Source organism: Antennarius striatus, chromosome 3, assembly GCF_040054535.1.
Source record: "Antennarius striatus isolate MH-2024 chromosome 3, ASM4005453v1, whole genome shotgun sequence".
NCBI lineage: Eukaryota > Metazoa > Chordata > Actinopteri > Lophiiformes > Antennariidae > Antennarius > Antennarius striatus.
In genome coordinates this window covers 15,085,125-15,105,135 of record NC_090778.1, presented here as the reverse complement: position 1 = coordinate 15,105,135, position 20,011 = coordinate 15,085,125, and the positions used below count along the sequence as shown (strand labels likewise).

The following is a 20,011-nucleotide window of genomic DNA, read 5'->3' as shown; positions in this document are numbered from 1 at the left end:
ACATGGAACCAGTAACTTCTCCTCAGATTGTCCTGTGAACCATCCAGACAGACCTTTTGTTGTTAAGACACTGTAAAGAAGTTGAATAATATAATTGAATGCTGCAATTTCTCAACAAAAAAAAAAACTCCAATATTCATCAAAAAATCACATAAATTTGGTATTTTGTATTCTAAACTGATTAGACAAGTTTCAATTTGGAATTTTAACTTGTAAAAGCAATCCCTTTTACAGGGGCTCCCCAGCAAAAAGATCCACAAGCACCAATACATTCATTACTGTGCTGCTCGGATCCTGACGAAAGTGTGAAAATCTGACCACATGTCATCCGTTTTGAAATCACATTTCCCTCGTCCAGTACACGTGATTCAAAGAATGGTTTTATAAATCCCCGCAGAAGCCTGTTGACCACTCGTCAGAATCTAAAACATGCAGACATGGTCTTTTCCTGTTTTAGAGACACATGTTTTATCATAATTTCCTATCAGATAAACATTATTTATCGAATCATAATAATAGAAATATTAATCAAGTGTGAATACGGTACATTTAATTCCTCCTTGCTAGCTAGCCTTGACTTTCCCCTTAGCAGCCATTGGTTGAGTTTCTCGCGATCTAATTGGCTGTCGCTCCTGTCCGTCTTCCGGTTATCGAATCATTGACCGGATTATATTTTGCGGGGCGGCTGATAAATACACACACTTGCGCAGATTAATGTTATGATTTTAACGGGAGAAATATGTCTGCCTCCATGGTTCGAGCGACCGTCCGAGCGGTCAGCAAGAGAAAGATATTACCTACTCGAGCTGCGCTGACGCTGGTAAGCTGCCATTTTTAAAGAGTTCATAACTGCGGTTATGAACGGTTGTCAGTTCTGTCTGCTCGGTTGATGCATTGCGTCAGAAAGTGCGGCTGAAGCTCGTAGTAACGTTACGTGATCCGAAGTTAGATAAGCTAACATTAGCCAAACATTTGCTCCTTGTACACTACTGTCGTCGGTACAACTCGGCTGCCTTTCATTTACAAATCTTCATGGTGAAGATGAGCTTATAGTATAACAACACAATGTACGCAGGGATGACGTCAAACAGGATGTCATATTTTATAATAACCATGATTATTTGAAAGCTAATGTGGCTTCCTGTCAACGAACTTCGGATCATTCTGACCAGTTTCAGTGGGTTCTTCTATTTTATTTTTACAGTCCTCACGTCATTCATCATCTTTCTGTGTCCTGCCATGTTTTTGCGTAGTTTGTTGTAGTAATCTAAGTTTATTTTTTGTTATGTTGATCAAATGTTTTTCTTGGCATAGTTTGACCCTCCTATCGTTATATCATCTGCTTTTCCCCACCACGTGAGCCATTTTTAAAAACTATTCTCTTATCTGATTAAATTACAGACTAGAGATCAAACATATGTATACAAAATAGCTCCGAACATGCATCTTTAAGTTACCCAACTATTACTGTTTTAAAAATCTGGGGAGATCCTAAAGTCATTTATTTCAGTAAATATAAGAGTGGTGATTATTAATAATGAATACACATTAGGTAGAAGAGGATTGTGCTCTATGGCCATGAAACTCAACTACAATCAAGAAACAACAAGGCAATGAGATGCCTCCAGGTTGGGACACAGTCGGGATGTGTGGTTTAATGGGAAGCACAATACAAGAGCACACATAAATAAGTACACTCCTTTCAGCTAGTGTAGCTTGCCTCATTCTTACAAGTACCTACATCCTCCTGCCCAAAAACTGAGATCCCTCCTTTTCCTCACATTCAGCCATTCATTTTCATGGAGTGGAAATTCAAATGGAAAAATATCAAACCAAACTGTAGATATTTACTCAGGATCAAAGTGTGCTTGTGTCTTGTCATTCATGTGCAAGTTATGTTCGAAACCGTGACAGTTTTGGTATAATATGTAGACTCCATCTTAGCGTTAGGATATGTACAAGTTCCTCCGGGATTAATAAAGTATCTAGTCTAGTGTCTATTGTTATTGTTAATACTAACCTTTTATATTTTTTTGTCTTTAGACTCCATCAGCTGTAAACAAGATCAAGTTATTGTTGTTGGAAAAGCCAGAATATGTGAGTAATGGATGTGATGTCATTCACTGAAACATCCCTCCATTGAGCAGAGTCTACATGTGTTTCTATTTCAGCAGGGTGTGCTGTTGATCAGTCATTTAAAACTGAGTACAAATGAGAGGAAGCTATCCTCTTCTCCTTTTGTTGGTGTGAAACTTTAATTCTTAGCGAGTGGCCCAGACTTCTTTCTTATCCCCTTACCGATTGTTGTGTTTGTTGATAAATTCAACGTTTGCCGTTTACTAAATATTTCTTATGTTGAATCTGATCTGATCTGCGCTGCACTTAAATTTGCAGACATGCCACTGATGAAAAACATATCTAGCAACTGAATAATTCAGTTGATAGAGATGTTATCCTGTGCTGGCATTTTAATTTTAGCAAAAGTCAACTTTTATTAGTATTTAAGGACATTTTATTTTTATCAAATTTATAATGGAAAGCTTAAGGATGCAGTCACCTTTCCCTTCCTTTGCTAAAATTGCATCTGTTTCAAAAAATCTTTGTCCAGACAGAAACAATAGAACTTCACACAAGGCCTCACATTTGTGCACACATGCACAAAATGGAAACAAATGATTGATCACTGCTTTGAGGATTCGCCCCCCCCTCATTGTGCACAAATCTTTATCAAGGCAGCTCAGGCCCCGTCCACACGATTACGGATTTTTTGAAAACTTTTTGTGGCGTTTACGCCCTCCATCCACACGACAACGTAGATATCCAGAACGAAAACGCAACTTTTTAAAAATGCTGGCCGAGGTGGATTTAAAAAAAAACGCTAGGTCCATGTTGTCATGTGGACGGCGTATCCGCAACTTTTTAAAAACGTTGAGTTTTGCCTGCGACAAAAACGGCTGTGACGTCATATTTATGGGCCCCTTGTGTTGTGACAACAAAACACGGAGGATTCCTATTGGATAAAATTTGACTCAATACTGCCACCACATGGTTTGGCATGCTTATAGCCGTCTTCGAAAACGCACTGCTGCGTTTACGTGTGGACGGAGATTTTTTTGAAAAGCAGTCGTGTGGACGCAAATTGTCTCAAAGATTTCAGCTGTCAATTTCCACTGTAAGGAACATAATGAGGAAATGGAAGAACGCAGGCACAGTTCTAGTTAGGGCCTGGATTGGCAAGCCAAGAAAAATGCCAGATGAGCAGAGGTGACGGATGTTGAGAACAATCATCCCGCAGATCAGCTCCAAACACCTACAACATAGTCTTGCTGCAGATGGTCACTGTGCAAGGAAAATCAAACTTCTTCATACCACTGTATGTTATAGAATAATTCTGATTTGTTTTTTGAGGAAAGCTACCAAGTTAAATTTGACTCTGTGACCTAAAGTCTGAAATTACAAAAAATAATTCACATTGGAATTGGCGTTTAGTTGACCAAGTTTTTTTTTGTCTTTGAGGTAGTTTGGTATTCATATTTGATTTCTGCTGTTGAATGGAAAAAGTTTGTTGTCTTGTTTTTTTCATATGATAAAATTGCTGAAATTGAATAGTAAGTTGAATTTTCAAGGCTTGCGTTCATTTCTCTTCAGATCGGTTTGAAGGTCGGAGTGAAAACCCGTGGCTGTAATGGTCTGACTTACACACTGGACTACACCAAGGAGAGTGACAAATCTGATGAGGAAGTGGTGCAGGATGGTAAGCTATGCTGTATAACCTGCTTTCTAGAAATGCTTTTCTATACAATTTTTTTAAAATTGGAAAAAGTGATGGCATACTGTCTGACACTAAGCTTTTGTTCCCACTGGGGTCTGCTTAAGATGTGATTTTTCAGGTTCAGTAGTGTCTGTCATAAATAATATACTTTTTATAGGTTGAGGGTTATCATATGGTAGAACATGGGAGTAGTTACAGCTCTGTTGTGTCTCTCCTGCAGGTGTGAGGGTGTTCATCGCAAAGAAGGCTCAGCTGACGCTTCTGGGAACTGAGATGGACTTTGTGGAGTCCAAGCTGTCCAGTGAATTTGTCTTCAACAATCCCAACATCAAGGGAACATGTGGCTGTGGAGAAAGCTTTAATATATAAGCATTGTGGGCCTGCTGCCATTCCGACATCTTTGCTGCCCCATTTTTAAAGACTGAGAGACTGAATATTGCTGAGGCCACTGAACATAAGGAAATGCCCGCCTGCATTCTTACCACTGCTCTCCCTGTAGACTTAAGTACACATGGTTTTAAGTTCTGAGACATCTGATGTTAACAACTGCTTTTTTAGTTTTGGCTTTGCATCGTATAACACTTCAAAATGACCTAAAATCACAGGGTTTTTTTTTTTTTTGAGACAATGATCTTAGACATATACGCACAGCATTTCCTTGACTTCCATGGCTTGTATACACTATAAAATGCAACACAATCAACAACATGCACACTGAAGCTGAGAGTTTATTGGCTTTCAGTTTATGAGGCTAATAGCTCTCAGCATGATATTGTAGGTATTTTTTGTTTAAATTTGAATCTGTTCAGCAATCCCATCTCCATCATGGCTGAAGTCAGATGACAGTGTACCATCATCCAGTGCATCCCCCAGTGTTCTACAAGTATGGAAGCCTTGGAGGGTCTTGACACTGCTTTATTAGTTTGTACGTATATTTATTTCTGCGTGTAGCTATGAGGAATGTAATTCTCACTTGAAACTCAAACGCACAAAACACACACCGAACATCCTTCACATGAGAGTACATATACATTTTTATGATTTTTTTGCCCAGTCAAAAACGAGATTTTAGTTAGACTGTGCTTCTTTCAACCTGTGCAATACATCTGTGTACATATGAAGTAATAAATCCAGTAAAATGGAATTATTTGACCACCGTTGTCTTTCCAGTAGCATGAGTTTAGGAGTTGTAGCAACATGATTGTTTCATCATAGAGATTCATATTTTTGTAGCCAACTGCTTAAACATCAACATTTGTATGAATTCATTCAAGACAGTTTGAGCAGACCTCCAAGACTTGCTCATACAGCGGACTGTGTATAAAAAAACAGAAGAAAAAAAAGCTTCAAATATATTTTACATTATTTTTAAACCAATTCTATTTCTTTTTTTGTGTTTGCATGTGTTTATCTTTACACGTTTCAATTCAACATATATAAGCTAAAATAATGATAGATTAAGTCTCGAATTAGCATCAGGAACACTGCTAATGTTAAAAACCAAGAATGATAAATCCGCCACAGCATGTCAACAGATGACCTGGTGAAACGGGTGCAGTAGCTATCGTGATGAACATCAGATGATGCTGCTGCTGTTTCTGATCATCTCCACTGTTTCCTGTATGTGGCAACCTTTATCACAAAATAGTCTGTAAAATGCTTATTCACTTAAATCAGTTTTTATGAAACAAGTTTATGTATAAAAGGAAAAGAGACAGGATAAATCCTTTTAAAAAAGTTATTTTATCTTATTTTCTTTTTAGAGAAAAAATGAAACAAGGAAGAAACACATGCATTGTAAACCCCTTTATTGAAAAAGACATACTGTATATAGAGTCTGAAGTTTTATGAGTTTCTTTCATGACCAATATAAATCAGCAAAATCCTTCTGAAGCCTCCATTATTATTCAGTTTCTGGATTACTTCAATCCTTCTGCAAGCTTTTGTCTTCCACTCAATACAAGATCACTTACGTTTTAGTGAATGTGCTTCACTGTGTTTTTGGTAGGGGGGTCATTGGAGTGCAGCTGCTTTTTGCAGGGATGTTTAACCCCTGCCTCGCGCACTTGGTTTTTCCCACCAATGCAGACACATCATATCTCTATACTATATATTCAAAATGGATATCAACATAATTGCATGAATATGAATTACAAGTAGTTTAACATTTGATAATGGAAATTACAGTATTCTACAGGTTATTTTCAAGTCATATTATGCCTGAGCTAACAGTGAAAGAAGTTGTTACATCCCTCTTAAAGCGACGATGTAATTGTCAGTGTTTGTGTGTTTGTCCATTCTTCTATCTGTCTGTTTGTCCATCCATTAGTTAGTCCACCAAATATCTTCGGAACTGTTATAGATGTAAAGATGAAACAAAAAGCACATTACTCAGGCAACAAAGGGGATGAAAATGAGATGATGACCTTGACCCTGAGAAAAGTAGGTCAAGTTCTAATTTCAACTTTTGTACACTCAGGAACTGGATGAGATAGAAAGACGAGAGAGAAGGCCAATGTGAGTAAGACCGTAGATCAAAACTAGTGCTTTGATCTAAAAAAGTAGGTCAGAGCACTAGCTTTGATCTTTTCCTGGTGCAGAAACTGTTAGAGCTGGGACTGTCTGCCACCACAGGGAACTGGGTCCTGGACTTCCTGGCAGACAGATCACAGACTGTCAGGGTCAACAACACGGTCTCCTCTCCCATCACCCTCAGCACCGGCTCCCCACAGGGTTGCGTGCTCAGCCCCCTCCTGTTCACCCTACTGACGTATGACTGCTCAGCAAAACACCCGAGCTGTCATATCGTAAAGTTCGCAGACGACACAGTAGTGTTGGGACGCCTCCACAACAACGATGAGTCCAGACACAGAGAGGAGGTGGAGCACCTGGTGCACTGGTGCAGACGCAACAACCTCTGCATCAACATGGGGAAGATCAAGGAGATGGTGGGGGACTTCAGGAGGAAAAGACACTCCCCTCCCCCCCTGCACATCGGAGGAGCAGCTGTGGAGGTGGTTTCCAGCTACAGGTACTTGGGGGTTCAACTCACTGAGGACCTCACCTGGAGCTGTAACACCTCCTACCTGCTCAGGAAGGCCCACCAGCGGCTCTACTTCCTCAGAAAGCTGAGGCGTCCTGGACTGGGGGGTCCCGTCTTGAAGGCTTTCTACATGGGTGCGGTGGAGAGCATCCACACCACCAGCATCATGGTGTGGCACGGCAGCTGCTCTGCAGCAGACAGGAAAGCCCTGCGGAGGGTTGTGAAGGCTGCACAGAGGACTGTAGGGGGTGGCCTACCTACGACCACAGAAATCTACACAAGTAGGTGTAGAAGGAGGGCATCCCACATCATGAGAGACCCCACCCACCCAGCACACAGTCTGTTCCAACCCCCCCCTCAGGCAGGAGACTACGGAGCATCCGGAGCAGGACCACCAGGCTGAGGAACAGTCACCCTCACGACGCCCCGAGTCACCACAGACACACGGGGATCTGGTGCAATATGGTGCTTCATCAGGTGCAATGGATGGAGCACCCACATACTTACCCACATACAGCTGCTACACTGTAAATAGACTTTGCTGTTCAAACACTTTTCAATTTACACTTACTATTCTTAACTTTTCTATGTTCTCCTATTTATCTTACATTTTTAACCTATCTTTTCTTAACTTATCTTATTTATCTTATTTAATCTTATTTATCAACTGGGTTTACTGGGACCTCCAGAGACATATTTCGTACTGTCATATTTAAACGTGTGTCAGCATGACAATAAAAACTCTGATTCTGATTCTGATTGACCTATGCAAGTAGGTCAGAGTAAAATTTTGAGTTCAGTGGTGTCGCAGGATGTTGCAGTCTGTGACACCATTGTTTAGGTTTGACCCTGAAGTTAAGATAGTCTGTCTCTACCAGACAACAGCTGGGAACAAGACAACCATAGCAGGAAACCATTGCTCTTATTTCAGAGTTTGTGACATGGATCTAGGCCATATGGCATTGCTTTTATTCTGACTGAAACTGAAGACTTATTCAAAGTGCCTCAGGAACCCCTGGTGGGAAACAAGGAAATTGACAGTGAGATTATTGTTCATGCATCGAAAAAGCAAAGCAGAGACGCCTCTTTCTTTCATCACGCTGCTCAGAAACACAGACATACAACAGGTTCAAAAGAAACCGATTGAGTCATCCAACACACACACACACACACACACACACACACACACACACACACACACACACACACAATGACAGTATGTCATGTGATCTCTTAATAGGGTCAAACCAGTCAGACATCTCATGACCTTTAGGGGGTGAATATCAATTATATTTGTCAGTTTATTAAAAGTCAAAATGTTTGAGCCCCAGATTTGATCAATGTACAGAAAGATGACAATGTACAAGAACAACGTACAGACCAACAAATATGAGTTTGTCTCTGCATCCTTTTGAACAGCATTTAAATAACATAATTATTTGACTAGTTTTCACTATTGCGTTTAATGCTGATGTTAAAAGCAAATACTGATCCTTTATGTCCCAATTTCAGATATTGTACATGAACATTAGCTTTTCATTCCATTTTATATTTGTCCTCCACTTGATTTCAAAGGAGGGTTTTCTGCCACACTCTTATGCTTTCAAGTTTTAACAAGCTCTTATAATCTGCAGCGGATCAACAATAACAGGAAAAGTATCACTTGATCACTGAATTTTTCATAAGTCTACATGATTTTTTAATTGTTGACTGGAGTCCAATGTGTTTGAAATGTTTTATTTACTGCCATTTTGGTGCTGATTTGTTATGATTTACATTTAAAGGTTATGAGCTTTACTTGGTAAAACTAAATGAGAATGCTAATATATTATGTTGAAGTAAATGTCATAAAATTCAACATCTTTTCATTTTTACCTATCCCAGTAGTTGTTTGGGGTTATAAATCAGCATCAGCGCAGCTTGGCAGCAGAGCTTATGGTTCTTATGCACAAAGCTGGCAGTCAAGAAACATGAAAATGTCCCAGTAAATTTTCATGTCTAAAAACAGTGAATGTTTACTTTTGTCAAGTCATATCTGTAGTGATGATAGTTCAGCAGCTGTATTTACAGCTCTGGTGTTTTTTTGCAGCAACTTTGTGCAGGTGTGTCTCTCTATCCACCTGGACATGTGAGTCTCATGTGTGCAGCGTGATTCAATTCTCCAAATCACCACTTCACCTCCTTTTCATTAAAACTGGTGGGACCTGTTAAATGCCCTCTCTCTGTCTGTTTTGATCCCTAACCTAATTCATTAAACACACTGAGAGCTGCTGAAATATATTCCTTTGTTCCTCAATAAACTGAGCTGTCATGATCAGTTCATTGATTGACTAAAAAAATTACACAAAAAAAAGTTAATAGTATTTTAGCTCCCATTTATGTCATCATACCAGCTGCTCTTGATGATGATTTATTTTCATTACATTATTTAACAAACAAAATTTTACAATGTCACTGTTGGAAATTTGGAGTAAGCATAAGAGCATTTCTCACCGTATCTCTAACTTTTAAGACTATGTAATTGAAATTATCGTCTAAATTTCAATGACTAAACATAATTACTAAAGTTTCATCCTTAAACAAATTGTCAGCATTCGTCTCAAACAGCATTGGCAGTAAAACGTTGCTTTTTAAAAAAAAACATGCTTTAAAAAGGCTTTTAATACTGTACATAGCGGTGGACAACACGAGTATCATCCTTTCACAGCGGTGAAGCTGAGAGGCTGACGTTCACAAAGACTTCCGGGTTCCAGCAGACATCACAATGAAAAAGGCTCGTCTGATTTTGATGCCTTCATGAACGCAGGAGAAATGAGAATTTTCAAAAACGTTCCTGCTCATGATCTAACCCCGGGAATTCCATTTGTGACAATTACAGACCACACCATTAGGAAAATTATGACAGGAATTATACAAAAGGGAGTAACACTCAGTCACTTCCCATACACGGATTTGAACGCAAAAGCTTAAATTTGACACGTTTCTTTAGCAATTCAGTAACAAACTTGAATATACTACACATAAAAGATTAGTGGGACGTGTAAGAATCAATTACATCCTAAAAACATTTTTTTGCTCTCTTGTGATTCCTTATTAAAAAAAACTTTAAACAGTATTCAAATAATATAATTTAATCTTTGCAGGATACATTATTAGATTAACATGTTGGGTTTCACATTGGTTGCGAGTGAAAGTAGCTTTGTCCCACATAATCAGTAAAACAAGACCTCACGCCCTATGCCAGGATAGGCTCCAGCTCCACGTGACCCGGGCAAGCGGTCAGGAAAATGAGTGAATGAATGGATGAATGAATGAAATTGACAGCAAATAATCCACCTATACAAACAGTATTCAGTATGAAGAGATCACTAGAAAGTCTTCTCAAATCATTTGTCAGATTATGATTCTGGAATTGATTTGGGAATTAGATCAATTTATCCAATCCCTGTAATTTACCTGAAAAAAATAGATGTATAACTGCAACTGGATTTTGTATATTATATATTACATATTATATATTACAAGATAGCAGCTGTCTTTGGAGCCCCAGACTGTCTGGGACCAAATGGATTTCACTACAGTACTTTCAAAGGAGGTGACTGGTACTTATACAGTATTTCTGATTAAATGTTTTTAGCTACGTGTTTTGTTAGTTAGTTAGTTAGTTTTTACATAGTATAATATTGGCGGTAGGTTCTATTAAAGTAAATGAACTCAAAGTCCCGTTTTACTGAATTCTTACTTGCATAATCGGTCCAGATGGCGGGAAAAAAAACCTTTGAAAGTTCGAGTTCAGAATGCCTACTTTTTTTGCGTTATTTTCTGCTCTTTCTATTTTGATACCGATTCAGTTACCATACGCACTGAAAGGTAGCGAAGAACTAAAAATGAGTCTTTATTTCAATACGTAACAAACGAGGAAATTAAAAAAGTGGTGATCATGTTTTGGAGAATTTACGAGCAGCTCTTGAACGCAACACCCCTCACGCAGATAATTTACGTCCAGGACTCGGGAGAGAGAAGATAAAACTCCACTTGACAGCGAAAGTCATCCATTTTGCTGAAGCCGACAGAAGAAACATCCCCAATCTGACTACAGGATGTCTTTCAAAACCATGGAGCACAAGCAAACCATTAACTTCGGCGCTGGACCTGCAAAACTCCCCGCGTCCGTAAGTTGAGATTCTTACTTTTGCATGTTAATTTTTTTTTAATGGTATCGTTTATTTTCTCATTCAGTATTTTGCACCCATTCTGTCGTTCAGCCTCTGGCATCGACAGAGCTCCGCGTAACGTTCACGTCAGCGCTCGTCCACCACGCTAGGATCAGTCTAGCGTTGCATCAGCCCTGCTCCAGCCCCTGCACAGACCTCCTCATTGGTTCCCTTCCTTGGGGCACACGCAGCCTGTCCGCGGCAGAATGATCTAAACCCGACCAGCCGATCACCCATGTTGTGTTTAGAACCCCAGATATCAGGGAAGGTGTCCTGTTCCTGATTTACCGCTGAATGCAGACGCATTCAAGGCTCTGCAGCTGAGTGGGACATATGGGGACTGGATTACATATACAGTAGACAGTAGTTGTTGTTGTTGTTTTTAAAGTCTATGCAGAAGGGGGAACAAAACATGTATTTTAACAATGAGAAAACTCAGAATGAAAATGTATCCCATGAGTCCACAGAGTGCCGTAGTCTGAGTGAAGTTGCTCTGCATGGTTTTAGATTGATTGTGTTTTAATCAATTTTATGGGTTTGGTTTGATATGGTTTGCTCTGTTCGCACCATTGTTGTCGTATCATTAAAAAAAAAAAATACACAATGTGTTGTAGGTTCTGTATCAAGCGCAGAAGGAACTCCTCCACTACAGCGATACAGGCATCAGTGTTCTTGGTGAGTAGAACACTTAAGTTGTTCCTCTTTGCTTGCTCAGAAGGATCTAGTGAGGGATCATCAGCCAACGCTTCAGAGTATATACCATATAAACCAGTATTAACTTAACTACGTACCTTTTTTGTAGTTGACATGTATCTATTATTATCAATGCCCACAGCTGATCCTTTTTTTCTTCACCCACTGGAATCTGTACAATTGGGAATACATTGAATAAGATTTTTTAAAAATTTTTTTATTACAAATGGTGAAAGAAATCTAATTGAAATTATTGTTCAACTGTTCAACACAGAGATGAGCCACCGGTCATCAGACTTCAACCAAATCCTGAACAAAACCACGAGCCTCCTGCGGGAGCTGCTGTAAGTGCTGACTCATCTATATTATCCTCCTCCTCCTCTTCCTCCCAGATAGATGGATGAATAGACAGATGGAGAGGAAGCACGTGATGCTGCAGTGGTGTTGGTGCTGATTCATATTAACTTTGAAACAACTTTGTGGAGACAAAGCACTATTGTTTTCAGATATTCTAGGTCAAGTCATTTTAATCTGTGTTCATCGTTTTATGTGTGTCATTGTTCCACACTTAGTTTTTTTCCCCCTTCATCTTCTGCTCCTCATTAGACACGAAGTCACTGATGGCTGGGGGCCAAACAGTTTTATATGAGTGTGAAGCTAAGCTAGTTATAGTCAACTGAGTGCACCATTATCTACCTTTATTTAACTGCGTAGGTCAATTGAGAGTCGATTCTCTTTTATAACAATGAACTGGCCAAGATACAGTTGCATAAGAAAACATGAACAAACAATCCAACAGTAGAAATACACGCCGTGTACAGTAAATACAGTGACTCATGTTAAAAGCAGAGAACAGAGAGAGGGATGGATGAACTGAGCTTTAAATGTTGCTGCTGAATATTCCAGTCATCAGGAAGTTGGTATCACGATGCTGAGAAATCTGCTTGAGCGCAGACGTGATTAATATGTTTACCAATGACTGTAAATATGAAGGATTTTCCCAAAATAATAGTTTTGTAAATTAACCGAAACCAGTGAGTCTGTCAGTTTACCAGTGTTGTTCAAAGGATCCTCAGTCATTTGACTTCCGTAGCACCAGTATTCGAACCGGTTCTTAAAGAAACTGATTGTGTCTTATGAGAGTTTTCTTTCCACCTCGAGGGAACATCTCTAAATTCATCACAGAGACTTATTTGGAGATCTTGGAGGTCAACGATATCTGTGACCCGATAAAACGTGTTTTTTTGATCATAACCTAAGAATTTATGCTCCATGAAATGCTTTTTGCAGAAAGTGACCATTAGTATAAAATTAATTTTTGTGAGCAGAAAGGTAAAACTTAACTTTGTGATGTCATGAGAGTCTTTATTACTTCTTTTTGCTTCCTCAGTTTTTTTTAAACATATGAACATTTCCAGCAGTCATCATCCAACACAAGTACATTCCTTTTGATGATTTGAGTGTACAGTGGTACCTCTACTTACGAAATGAATTGGTTCTGGAAGAAATTTCGTAAGTAGAAAATTTCGTAAAAGAGACGTGTTTTCCACGCAAATGTCCTAATCCGTTCCAAGCCCCCCAAAATTCAGACATAAATGTTTTATAAAGCATAAAAATGCATCATAACATGTAACAAATACATGCTACAATTAGATTATTACACAATAAATGAGAGTTGTGCATAACGTAAAAAACAAAGAATAGATCAAAGAATAATAATGGTCTTCATTTACTTTTTAACTGCTGTCCTCATTGTTTTTTGCCCTCTTTGGTTCATGCGCTCCTATCTCACAATGCCGAACAACAGAGTGAATTCCAGTCCTTCTTTTGAACTTCTCCAACCACCCACGCAATGCCTTAAACTCCTTAAACTTCCTTTTGTTTTAATAACGTGGCAATTGTAGATGCATTACGGCCATATTCTTGGGCGAGATCAACCAAACGCATCCCTTTTCCATGCTTTTCTATGATCTCTTGCTTTGTTTGTATGGATAAAAAAACTCTTTTCTTCTTTTCTTTTCCTCTTTTCTCCGTCACTTGCTTAGGGTCCGTAGTGAATACTCCAAAAGTTAATGTATTTAGGTAAAACTATCAGAACACGTCATGGGTTGAGGGCCGAATGACGAGGACGCTGTATAGACACCAATGCAGCGTCCTTAGCCAACAAGCAACCTCCTCATTGGCTAAGAAGAGGTCCCTCTTAACCAATGGGATGCCAGGATGCTAGGTAATATCCAATAGCAGAGCAGCTATAAGAATGTTGCGTTCAGGAACCTTTGGGAGCTGCGAGTAGCAGCCCATACTGTATTTTTAACTTCCGTAACTCAAAATTTCTTTCGTAACTAGAGGCAATATTTTCCTGTTGAGACGTTTCGTAAGTAGAAAATTCCGTATGTAGAGACATTCGTAAGTAGAGGTACTATTGTATTGTTGTTGTACCACATGATGTCTATCAGTCCAGTGCATTTACACTTGTCATCAGGTTAAGATCCTTTACTGAGATTTACTGTACAAATTGTTGAACAGTGATGCGTCTCTACAGGAATATCCCAGACAACTACAAGGTGTTGATGCTGCAGGGGGGAGGGTGTGGACAGTTCAGCGCTGTCCCTCTCAACCTTATTGGCCTGAAAGCGGACAGATGTGCCGATTACCTGGTGACCGGCACTTGGTCCGCCAAAGCAGCCAAAGAAGCAGAGAAATATGGCAAAGTCAACATCGTTCACCCAAAGCTGGATTCTTACACGAGTAAGTCTGTGTGCACAGGGGGGAAGCACGTTCTGGAAGTAGAGGCAGAAGAGCTGCCTTAAAGCTGCTCTAAAAAATGAAGGAAAACAACAGTAAACAAATTGGTGATTAACTTTTGTCCCTAGAATTGAGATTTGATAACTGAAGTCATCGTTTTGGATGAGAAGTTTGTTTTAATCCTGGTTTATTGCAGTCACCTCATTAGTTTCAGTTGGTTTCAGACGGTTCCTCTTGCAGCGTTCAGGCTGTTACGTAACAGACAGTAAAGATGGCTGCTCAGGAATTAGTCTGGCACGCACATTTTTACACTTGGTTGTGTCTGATTGTGGTTTTTCAGTGCAGAGTGTTTTTCCCCTAATGTTCCCAAGCTGTTTTACAACTTTTTAAATGTGCATTATCTAAAGCTATTAACTAAAATGTAAATAAATCTAATAAATAGTTAAAATATGTTGCTTCATCTGTTTGTTCCTGTATTCTTAATCTGGATTATTTGGTACAGATATCTGATACACAGTGTGAATAGAGGCTCAGATCATCTCTTCAGTGAATTTATAAATGATGGCATACTTTCATATGAAAGGAAGTCATGTAGCTGGTTAAGCGTGTTTCATTGTAAACATTTCAGCCATTGTGTGTACGCGCGCACACATGTGCATGTGTGTGTGTATGTGTGTGGAGGAAGACTCTTCTGCCTGGTTGAACACTGTTTTCTCCCTCCAGAGATCCCAGACCCCAGCAGCTGGACCCTGAACCCCTTGGCCTCCTACTTGTACTACTGCTGCAATGAAACCGTCCACGGTGTGGAATACAACTTCATCCCCGAAGCAAATGGAGCAGTTCTTGTTTGTGACATGTCCTCCAATTTCCTGTCCCAGCCTGTGGATGTGTCAAAGGTGAGGACGAGAACGATACTGGATAGAATATCCAACTCTTTCTTTTCATGGGTTTATATATATATTTCATGTTGACTGACTCTACTGTCTGAAAATCAGTATCTGTTTAGCTGTTAAAAAAGGAGATAACAAAAGATCTGTTAAATAGGATTTAACCCATATATCATTTACACCCTATGTACAAAAATAAACCTGTTCATATGCTGAATCCATTGAATCTACTTACTTTCATGTGTTCTTCAGTTTGGCTTCAATACTTAATGATATAATAAAGAGTGAAATACATAGTAGAAATTGAAGAACTCTACAAATAGTGTAGCTCATAATAAAACATTACCAGTACTTAGTATCCTAACAGAATTGAGCTCTGTGTCTTTTATATTAATAGACAAACGTCAGTATCATAAACGTGAAACACATTCATAATCACCTGTTGTGACTGTTCATGTGTTTTATGAATGCTTTACTTAAGGTGATTATACATTTCTTGAGAATCATCATTAGTCATCAATGTTTCTTGGTGACGGCTGTCACGTCGTCTTCATGTGAAGTGTTAAGAGTTCTCGTGGGCCTTATAACATGATGTGGCGGGCCACATTTGGCCCCAGGGCCTTGAGTTTGACACATGTGGTTTAGACTTTCATCTCAAGCCGCTATAATAGTTCATATCATGTGAGTCGCTACTATGAATATACGTTTCATGTCTCCTCTCTCATTTTGTAGTTTGGGCTGATTTTTGCCGGGGCCCAGAAGAATGTGGGTTGTGCTGGAGTCACTGTTGTCATTGTGCGAGAGGATTTGTTAGGCCACTCTATGAAAGAGTGTCCTGTCGTCCTGGACTACAAGCAACAGGCTGACATGAACTCGCTCTACAACACGCCTCCTTGTTTCAGGTAGTGATTAATTTTTTTTTTAAATCAAGAAGCTTCTTTGTTTCCTGTAACTGTTGGAAAAAAAAAATCTTTAGTTTAAAAACGGAATTGACAAGATCTTGATTTTTCTGTATCTACTGGCATTTTACTAGTGGCATTTTTAATGAGACAAATCTTCAGTGATAATTCAGAATTATGGGAAATGCACAGAGAAACAGTTGGAAGAGTTCTCACCTTAGCATAAATACTGGAAACATTGAGAAACTGCTCTTGGGTCTTCATCAACAAGTGGAAAAAAAAGACAGTAGCTCTTCAACTAATTATATATAATTATTAAATATTGTATTTATACAGTACATACAAAACCGAGTTGTGTAAATAGTGTAAAAGAACACATTGGGGTTTTTTTTTTCTTTGATCAAATACTGCATTGAGTTGCAGCGATGGGGAGATTCACGTTTGGAAGAACGTGAGGGTGAATAATTTTCAAATGCTTTCATTCATGGTGTCACTGAGTAATCCTGATTTTTTATTTCAGTAAATTTGTGTTCTGTGACTATCATGAAATCACATAACCAGTGGTGACTGACTCTATGAACCACTAATAAATGCTTTGCAGTATTTGTCTATTTGCTTAATGGTAAATTAATTTCACATTATCGGAGAGGGGATCAGTTTGAAGGAACAAGAACGACCAGTCTTGTTCATTTTCATTGATTGTAGTTACGGTACCTGTTATTTCAGATGAAAGTGATCATTCCCATGATGTTGAGGACCTAAAGTGTTTGTGAACATGAAACCGGGGTGGAAGGTAGCAAAATTGAGCATCAAATTTCATGGTGGATCCATTACCTACTTTGACTAGTTAAACACGTGATAAAGCACAGACTAGATTTTCTTGAAAGTTGATTGGTTAAGTTAGTAACTAGAATATGACTGTGTTTCCTGCTAGTTTCCACTTTGTATCTTTCATCTGTTCAGTATCTACATCATGGGCCTGGTTCTTGAGTGGATTAAGAACAACGGCGGCAGTGCCGCCATGGAGACGCTCAACAAGCAGAAGTCCGCCATGATTTATGACATCATTAACGCCTCTAATGGTTTCTATGTGTAAGTTTCACCAAACCTGCAGATGCTGCTATTGGTGTTCCAAGTCTACATCAAATAGTTCACATAATTGTATAAGAATGAGATAAATAATAGTGTAGCACATAATAAAACATTACCATCATTTATTATCTGTATGTTTAAATTTGATTTAAGTATCTACCATATATACAGTATTTTGATACACTGACTTCCTGAACTGTTAGCAGCTTAAACACATTTTAACAAACGATTACAACATGTTGCTTAAAACTGAAACAGTGGACAGTATTATAAAAGTATTATAAAATTAATAAGCTCGTTTTTTTCACTTGACAAATGGCTTCCAGACCAAACTAAAGCTCATTTACATCTCCAGTGATTGATGGCCACTGACACACCCTCCTCCTGTTCTCTTGAGTAATTACTTTGTTTTGTATGATTTCTGACAAAAGTGAAGAAACCTGTGTAATTAAAGACTAGCTTGATAAAAATGATAATGACCTGCTGATGTGTCCACCTGTTCAGGTGTCCTGTAGAAGAGGGTTGTCGAAGTCGCATGAATGTGAACTTTCGTATTGGGAAGAAAGAAGGAGATGAAGCCTTGGAAAAAAAGTTTCTAGAGGGTGCATCCAAACGTGGAATGATATCACTCAAAGGACACAGGTTAGTTCATCATGCAATAATGCCTTCCTTTTTACCCTTCTTTACAAACCTACTTTAATATCCATATAACAACATTGATATAATTAATACATTAAAATCATGCTCTGGAAATTGCCAGCAGTTGGAAGTTGAATTACTTATTGTTTTAACTATGATTGAGTCAAACGCGACACTTTGGCCTCTCCTGCAGGTCAGTTGGAGGAATGCGTGCATCTCTGTACAACGCCGTCACGCTGGAGGAGGTTGAAGCTCTGGCCACTTACATGAAAGAATTTCTGAAGGAGCAACAATAGACAAAGCCCACCTGAAAGTCAGCTGATGTCCTAGAGTGGCCTTTCATTAATATTAAAAATAGATGTTTTACCTCTAGCGAAGATCCACGTTGGATCTGGGAGGTGCACCTTAAGACACGGGGTTTTTACCACCCAGTCATCATCTCTAATATTCTTTTACTGCCAGTAATGTCTTTCTCACATGGTTCTCATACTTTTTTTTTCATTCATCTGTGATTGGCGGTGCTTCGGCGTACCTAATATTGTTGGTTCTGTTCATGTACTCTCTCTCTCAGCCTGTTCCCGTCAGTGTGTGCCTGTGGGTTGTGCCCCCATTAAAGGTTATCACATTCCAATAAATCTTTCTAGGCTTCCTACATTGCATTTGAGTCATTGCTTGTAACAGATTACACTTTACAATATAGTGCACAGAAAATAAAGTTGCTGCTCTAGAACAAGTGATGAATGACTCAGGAACTAGATAATAAATGAAGATTTACTGTGTAATAATTAACAGACTGATCTAAATATTAAATATAATATGAGTTAGAAGAGATGTGACGGGGAGATACTGTATAAACATAAAGTAAGAAGGAAATTGCTAGTTGACAAATATGTATAAAATTGACATGTCAGCCCTATTCAGTAGTGGATCCTCCTTTACTCTGATTTACACACATACAAAAAAATGACATTATTTAATCATTTCCTCACCCAGACAGATTCAGAGTGCTGCAGTTTTTGTCTGCAGCGTTTCACTGAGTGGTTTTCCAGTTTTGGTGTGACCATGTGTGTTGGGTAAAACGTCATTAACTTCATTAAACATCATTAAATTCAGTTGCAAATCTGAGTAAAGAGCTGATCTAGGTCTTTTTCTGTCACTTTTTTTAATATTGTAAAATGAGGTGTTTTTCATCATCTTTTCTTTGTCAGCGAATGCTGCATGGATGAAACATGTTTTTTTTTAGAGTATTGGTAGGATTATTGTGTGGAATGTGTTGTAGATCCAAATAAAAATCCAGACCCAACAGAAGGACTTGGGTTAAAGATTACAGAACTGCTAGGAGGGGTGCTATAAGGGTCTTGGTGGAGGAGGAATGCATTCTGTTGAGTATACCAACCTCCTGAATCAGTTCTTGAGTGTTGTCACAATTTTTGAGTACAGTATTGGAACAAGTTGCTGCTTGTCATACTAATGGCAGGTTGTTGTTGTTGTCTTGGAGCAAACCTTGACAAAAAAAAAATCAAAACACAAGATTGAGCTTGTTTCACAATTGTTAACACCATCACTGAAACACCAAGGAACCATGAACGAGAAGGCAAATCATCAAAACCGATCACTTTATTGATTGTTAATGTATCAAACAATGTTGAGCTGAAAACACCCATAGTGATATGACTGAAATTACATACAGTGCCTTGCGAAAGTATTGCCCCCCAAATTTTTTTTGACATTTTGCCACATTTCAGGCTTCAAACTTAAAGATAACAAACTGAAAATATTTTTTACGAATCAACAACATGTGAGACACAATCATGAAGTGGAACCAAATTTATTCAACATTTTATATTGTGTTTCCAGATAAAAAACTGAAAAGTAGGATGTGCAAATGTGAGACCAAATGACACACAGGGGCACTCTGTTTGTCATTGTTGTCATTTAGGTCAACACTGGATCATTCAGAAGTCATCAGGGAACTTCTGGAGTCGGTTAGCTGAGCTGAGAGAACAGGGGACCAATACTTCTGTACA

At 38.8% G+C, this 20,011-nt stretch overlaps 2 protein-coding genes across 2 annotated transcripts; both read left to right on the top strand.

The window, feature by feature from the left end:
- Positions 1-677: 677 nt before the first annotated feature.
- Positions 678-4,916, top strand: isca1 (iron-sulfur cluster assembly 1). Its single transcript, XM_068310793.1, has 4 exons — positions 678-820; positions 2,044-2,097; positions 3,649-3,754; positions 3,993-4,916. The coding sequence occupies exons 1-4, from the start codon at positions 740-742 to the stop codon at positions 4,139-4,141; spliced, it is 390 nt and encodes a 129-aa protein (XP_068166894.1). The 5' UTR covers positions 678-739; the 3' UTR covers positions 4,142-4,916.
- Positions 4,917-10,799: 5,883 nt separating this feature from the next.
- Positions 10,800-18,636, top strand: psat1 (phosphoserine aminotransferase 1). Its single transcript, XM_068311914.1, has 9 exons — positions 10,800-10,987; positions 11,644-11,704; positions 11,997-12,066; positions 14,265-14,470; positions 15,191-15,363; positions 16,087-16,256; positions 17,217-17,345; positions 17,850-17,987; positions 18,178-18,636. The coding sequence occupies exons 1-9, from the start codon at positions 10,916-10,918 to the stop codon at positions 18,278-18,280; spliced, it is 1,122 nt and encodes a 373-aa protein (XP_068168015.1). The 5' UTR covers positions 10,800-10,915; the 3' UTR covers positions 18,281-18,636.
- The last annotated feature ends 1,375 nt before the right edge of the window (positions 18,637-20,011 follow it).

Bases quoted from the DNA above. Each gene is read 5' to 3' on its own strand.
- psat1 (XM_068311914.1), top strand. From the start codon at position 10,916: ATGTCTTTCAAAACCATGGAGCACAAGCAAACCATTAACTTCGGCGCT. The intron at 14,471-15,190 runs GTAAGTCTGTGT...TTCTCCCTCCAG, and splicing joins AAAGCTGGATTCTTACACGA to AGATCCCAGACCCCAGCAGC. The intron at 17,988-18,177 runs GTTAGTTCATCA...CCTCTCCTGCAG, and splicing joins ATATCACTCAAAGGACACAG to GTCAGTTGGAGGAATGCGTG.
- isca1 (XM_068310793.1), top strand. From the start codon at position 740: ATGTCTGCCTCCATGGTTCGAGCGACCGTCCGAGCGGTCAGCAAGAGA. The intron at 821-2,043 runs GTAAGCTGCCAT...TTTTGTCTTTAG, and splicing joins CTCGAGCTGCGCTGACGCTG to ACTCCATCAGCTGTAAACAA. The intron at 3,755-3,992 runs GTAAGCTATGCT...TCTCTCCTGCAG, and splicing joins TGAGGAAGTGGTGCAGGATG to GTGTGAGGGTGTTCATCGCA.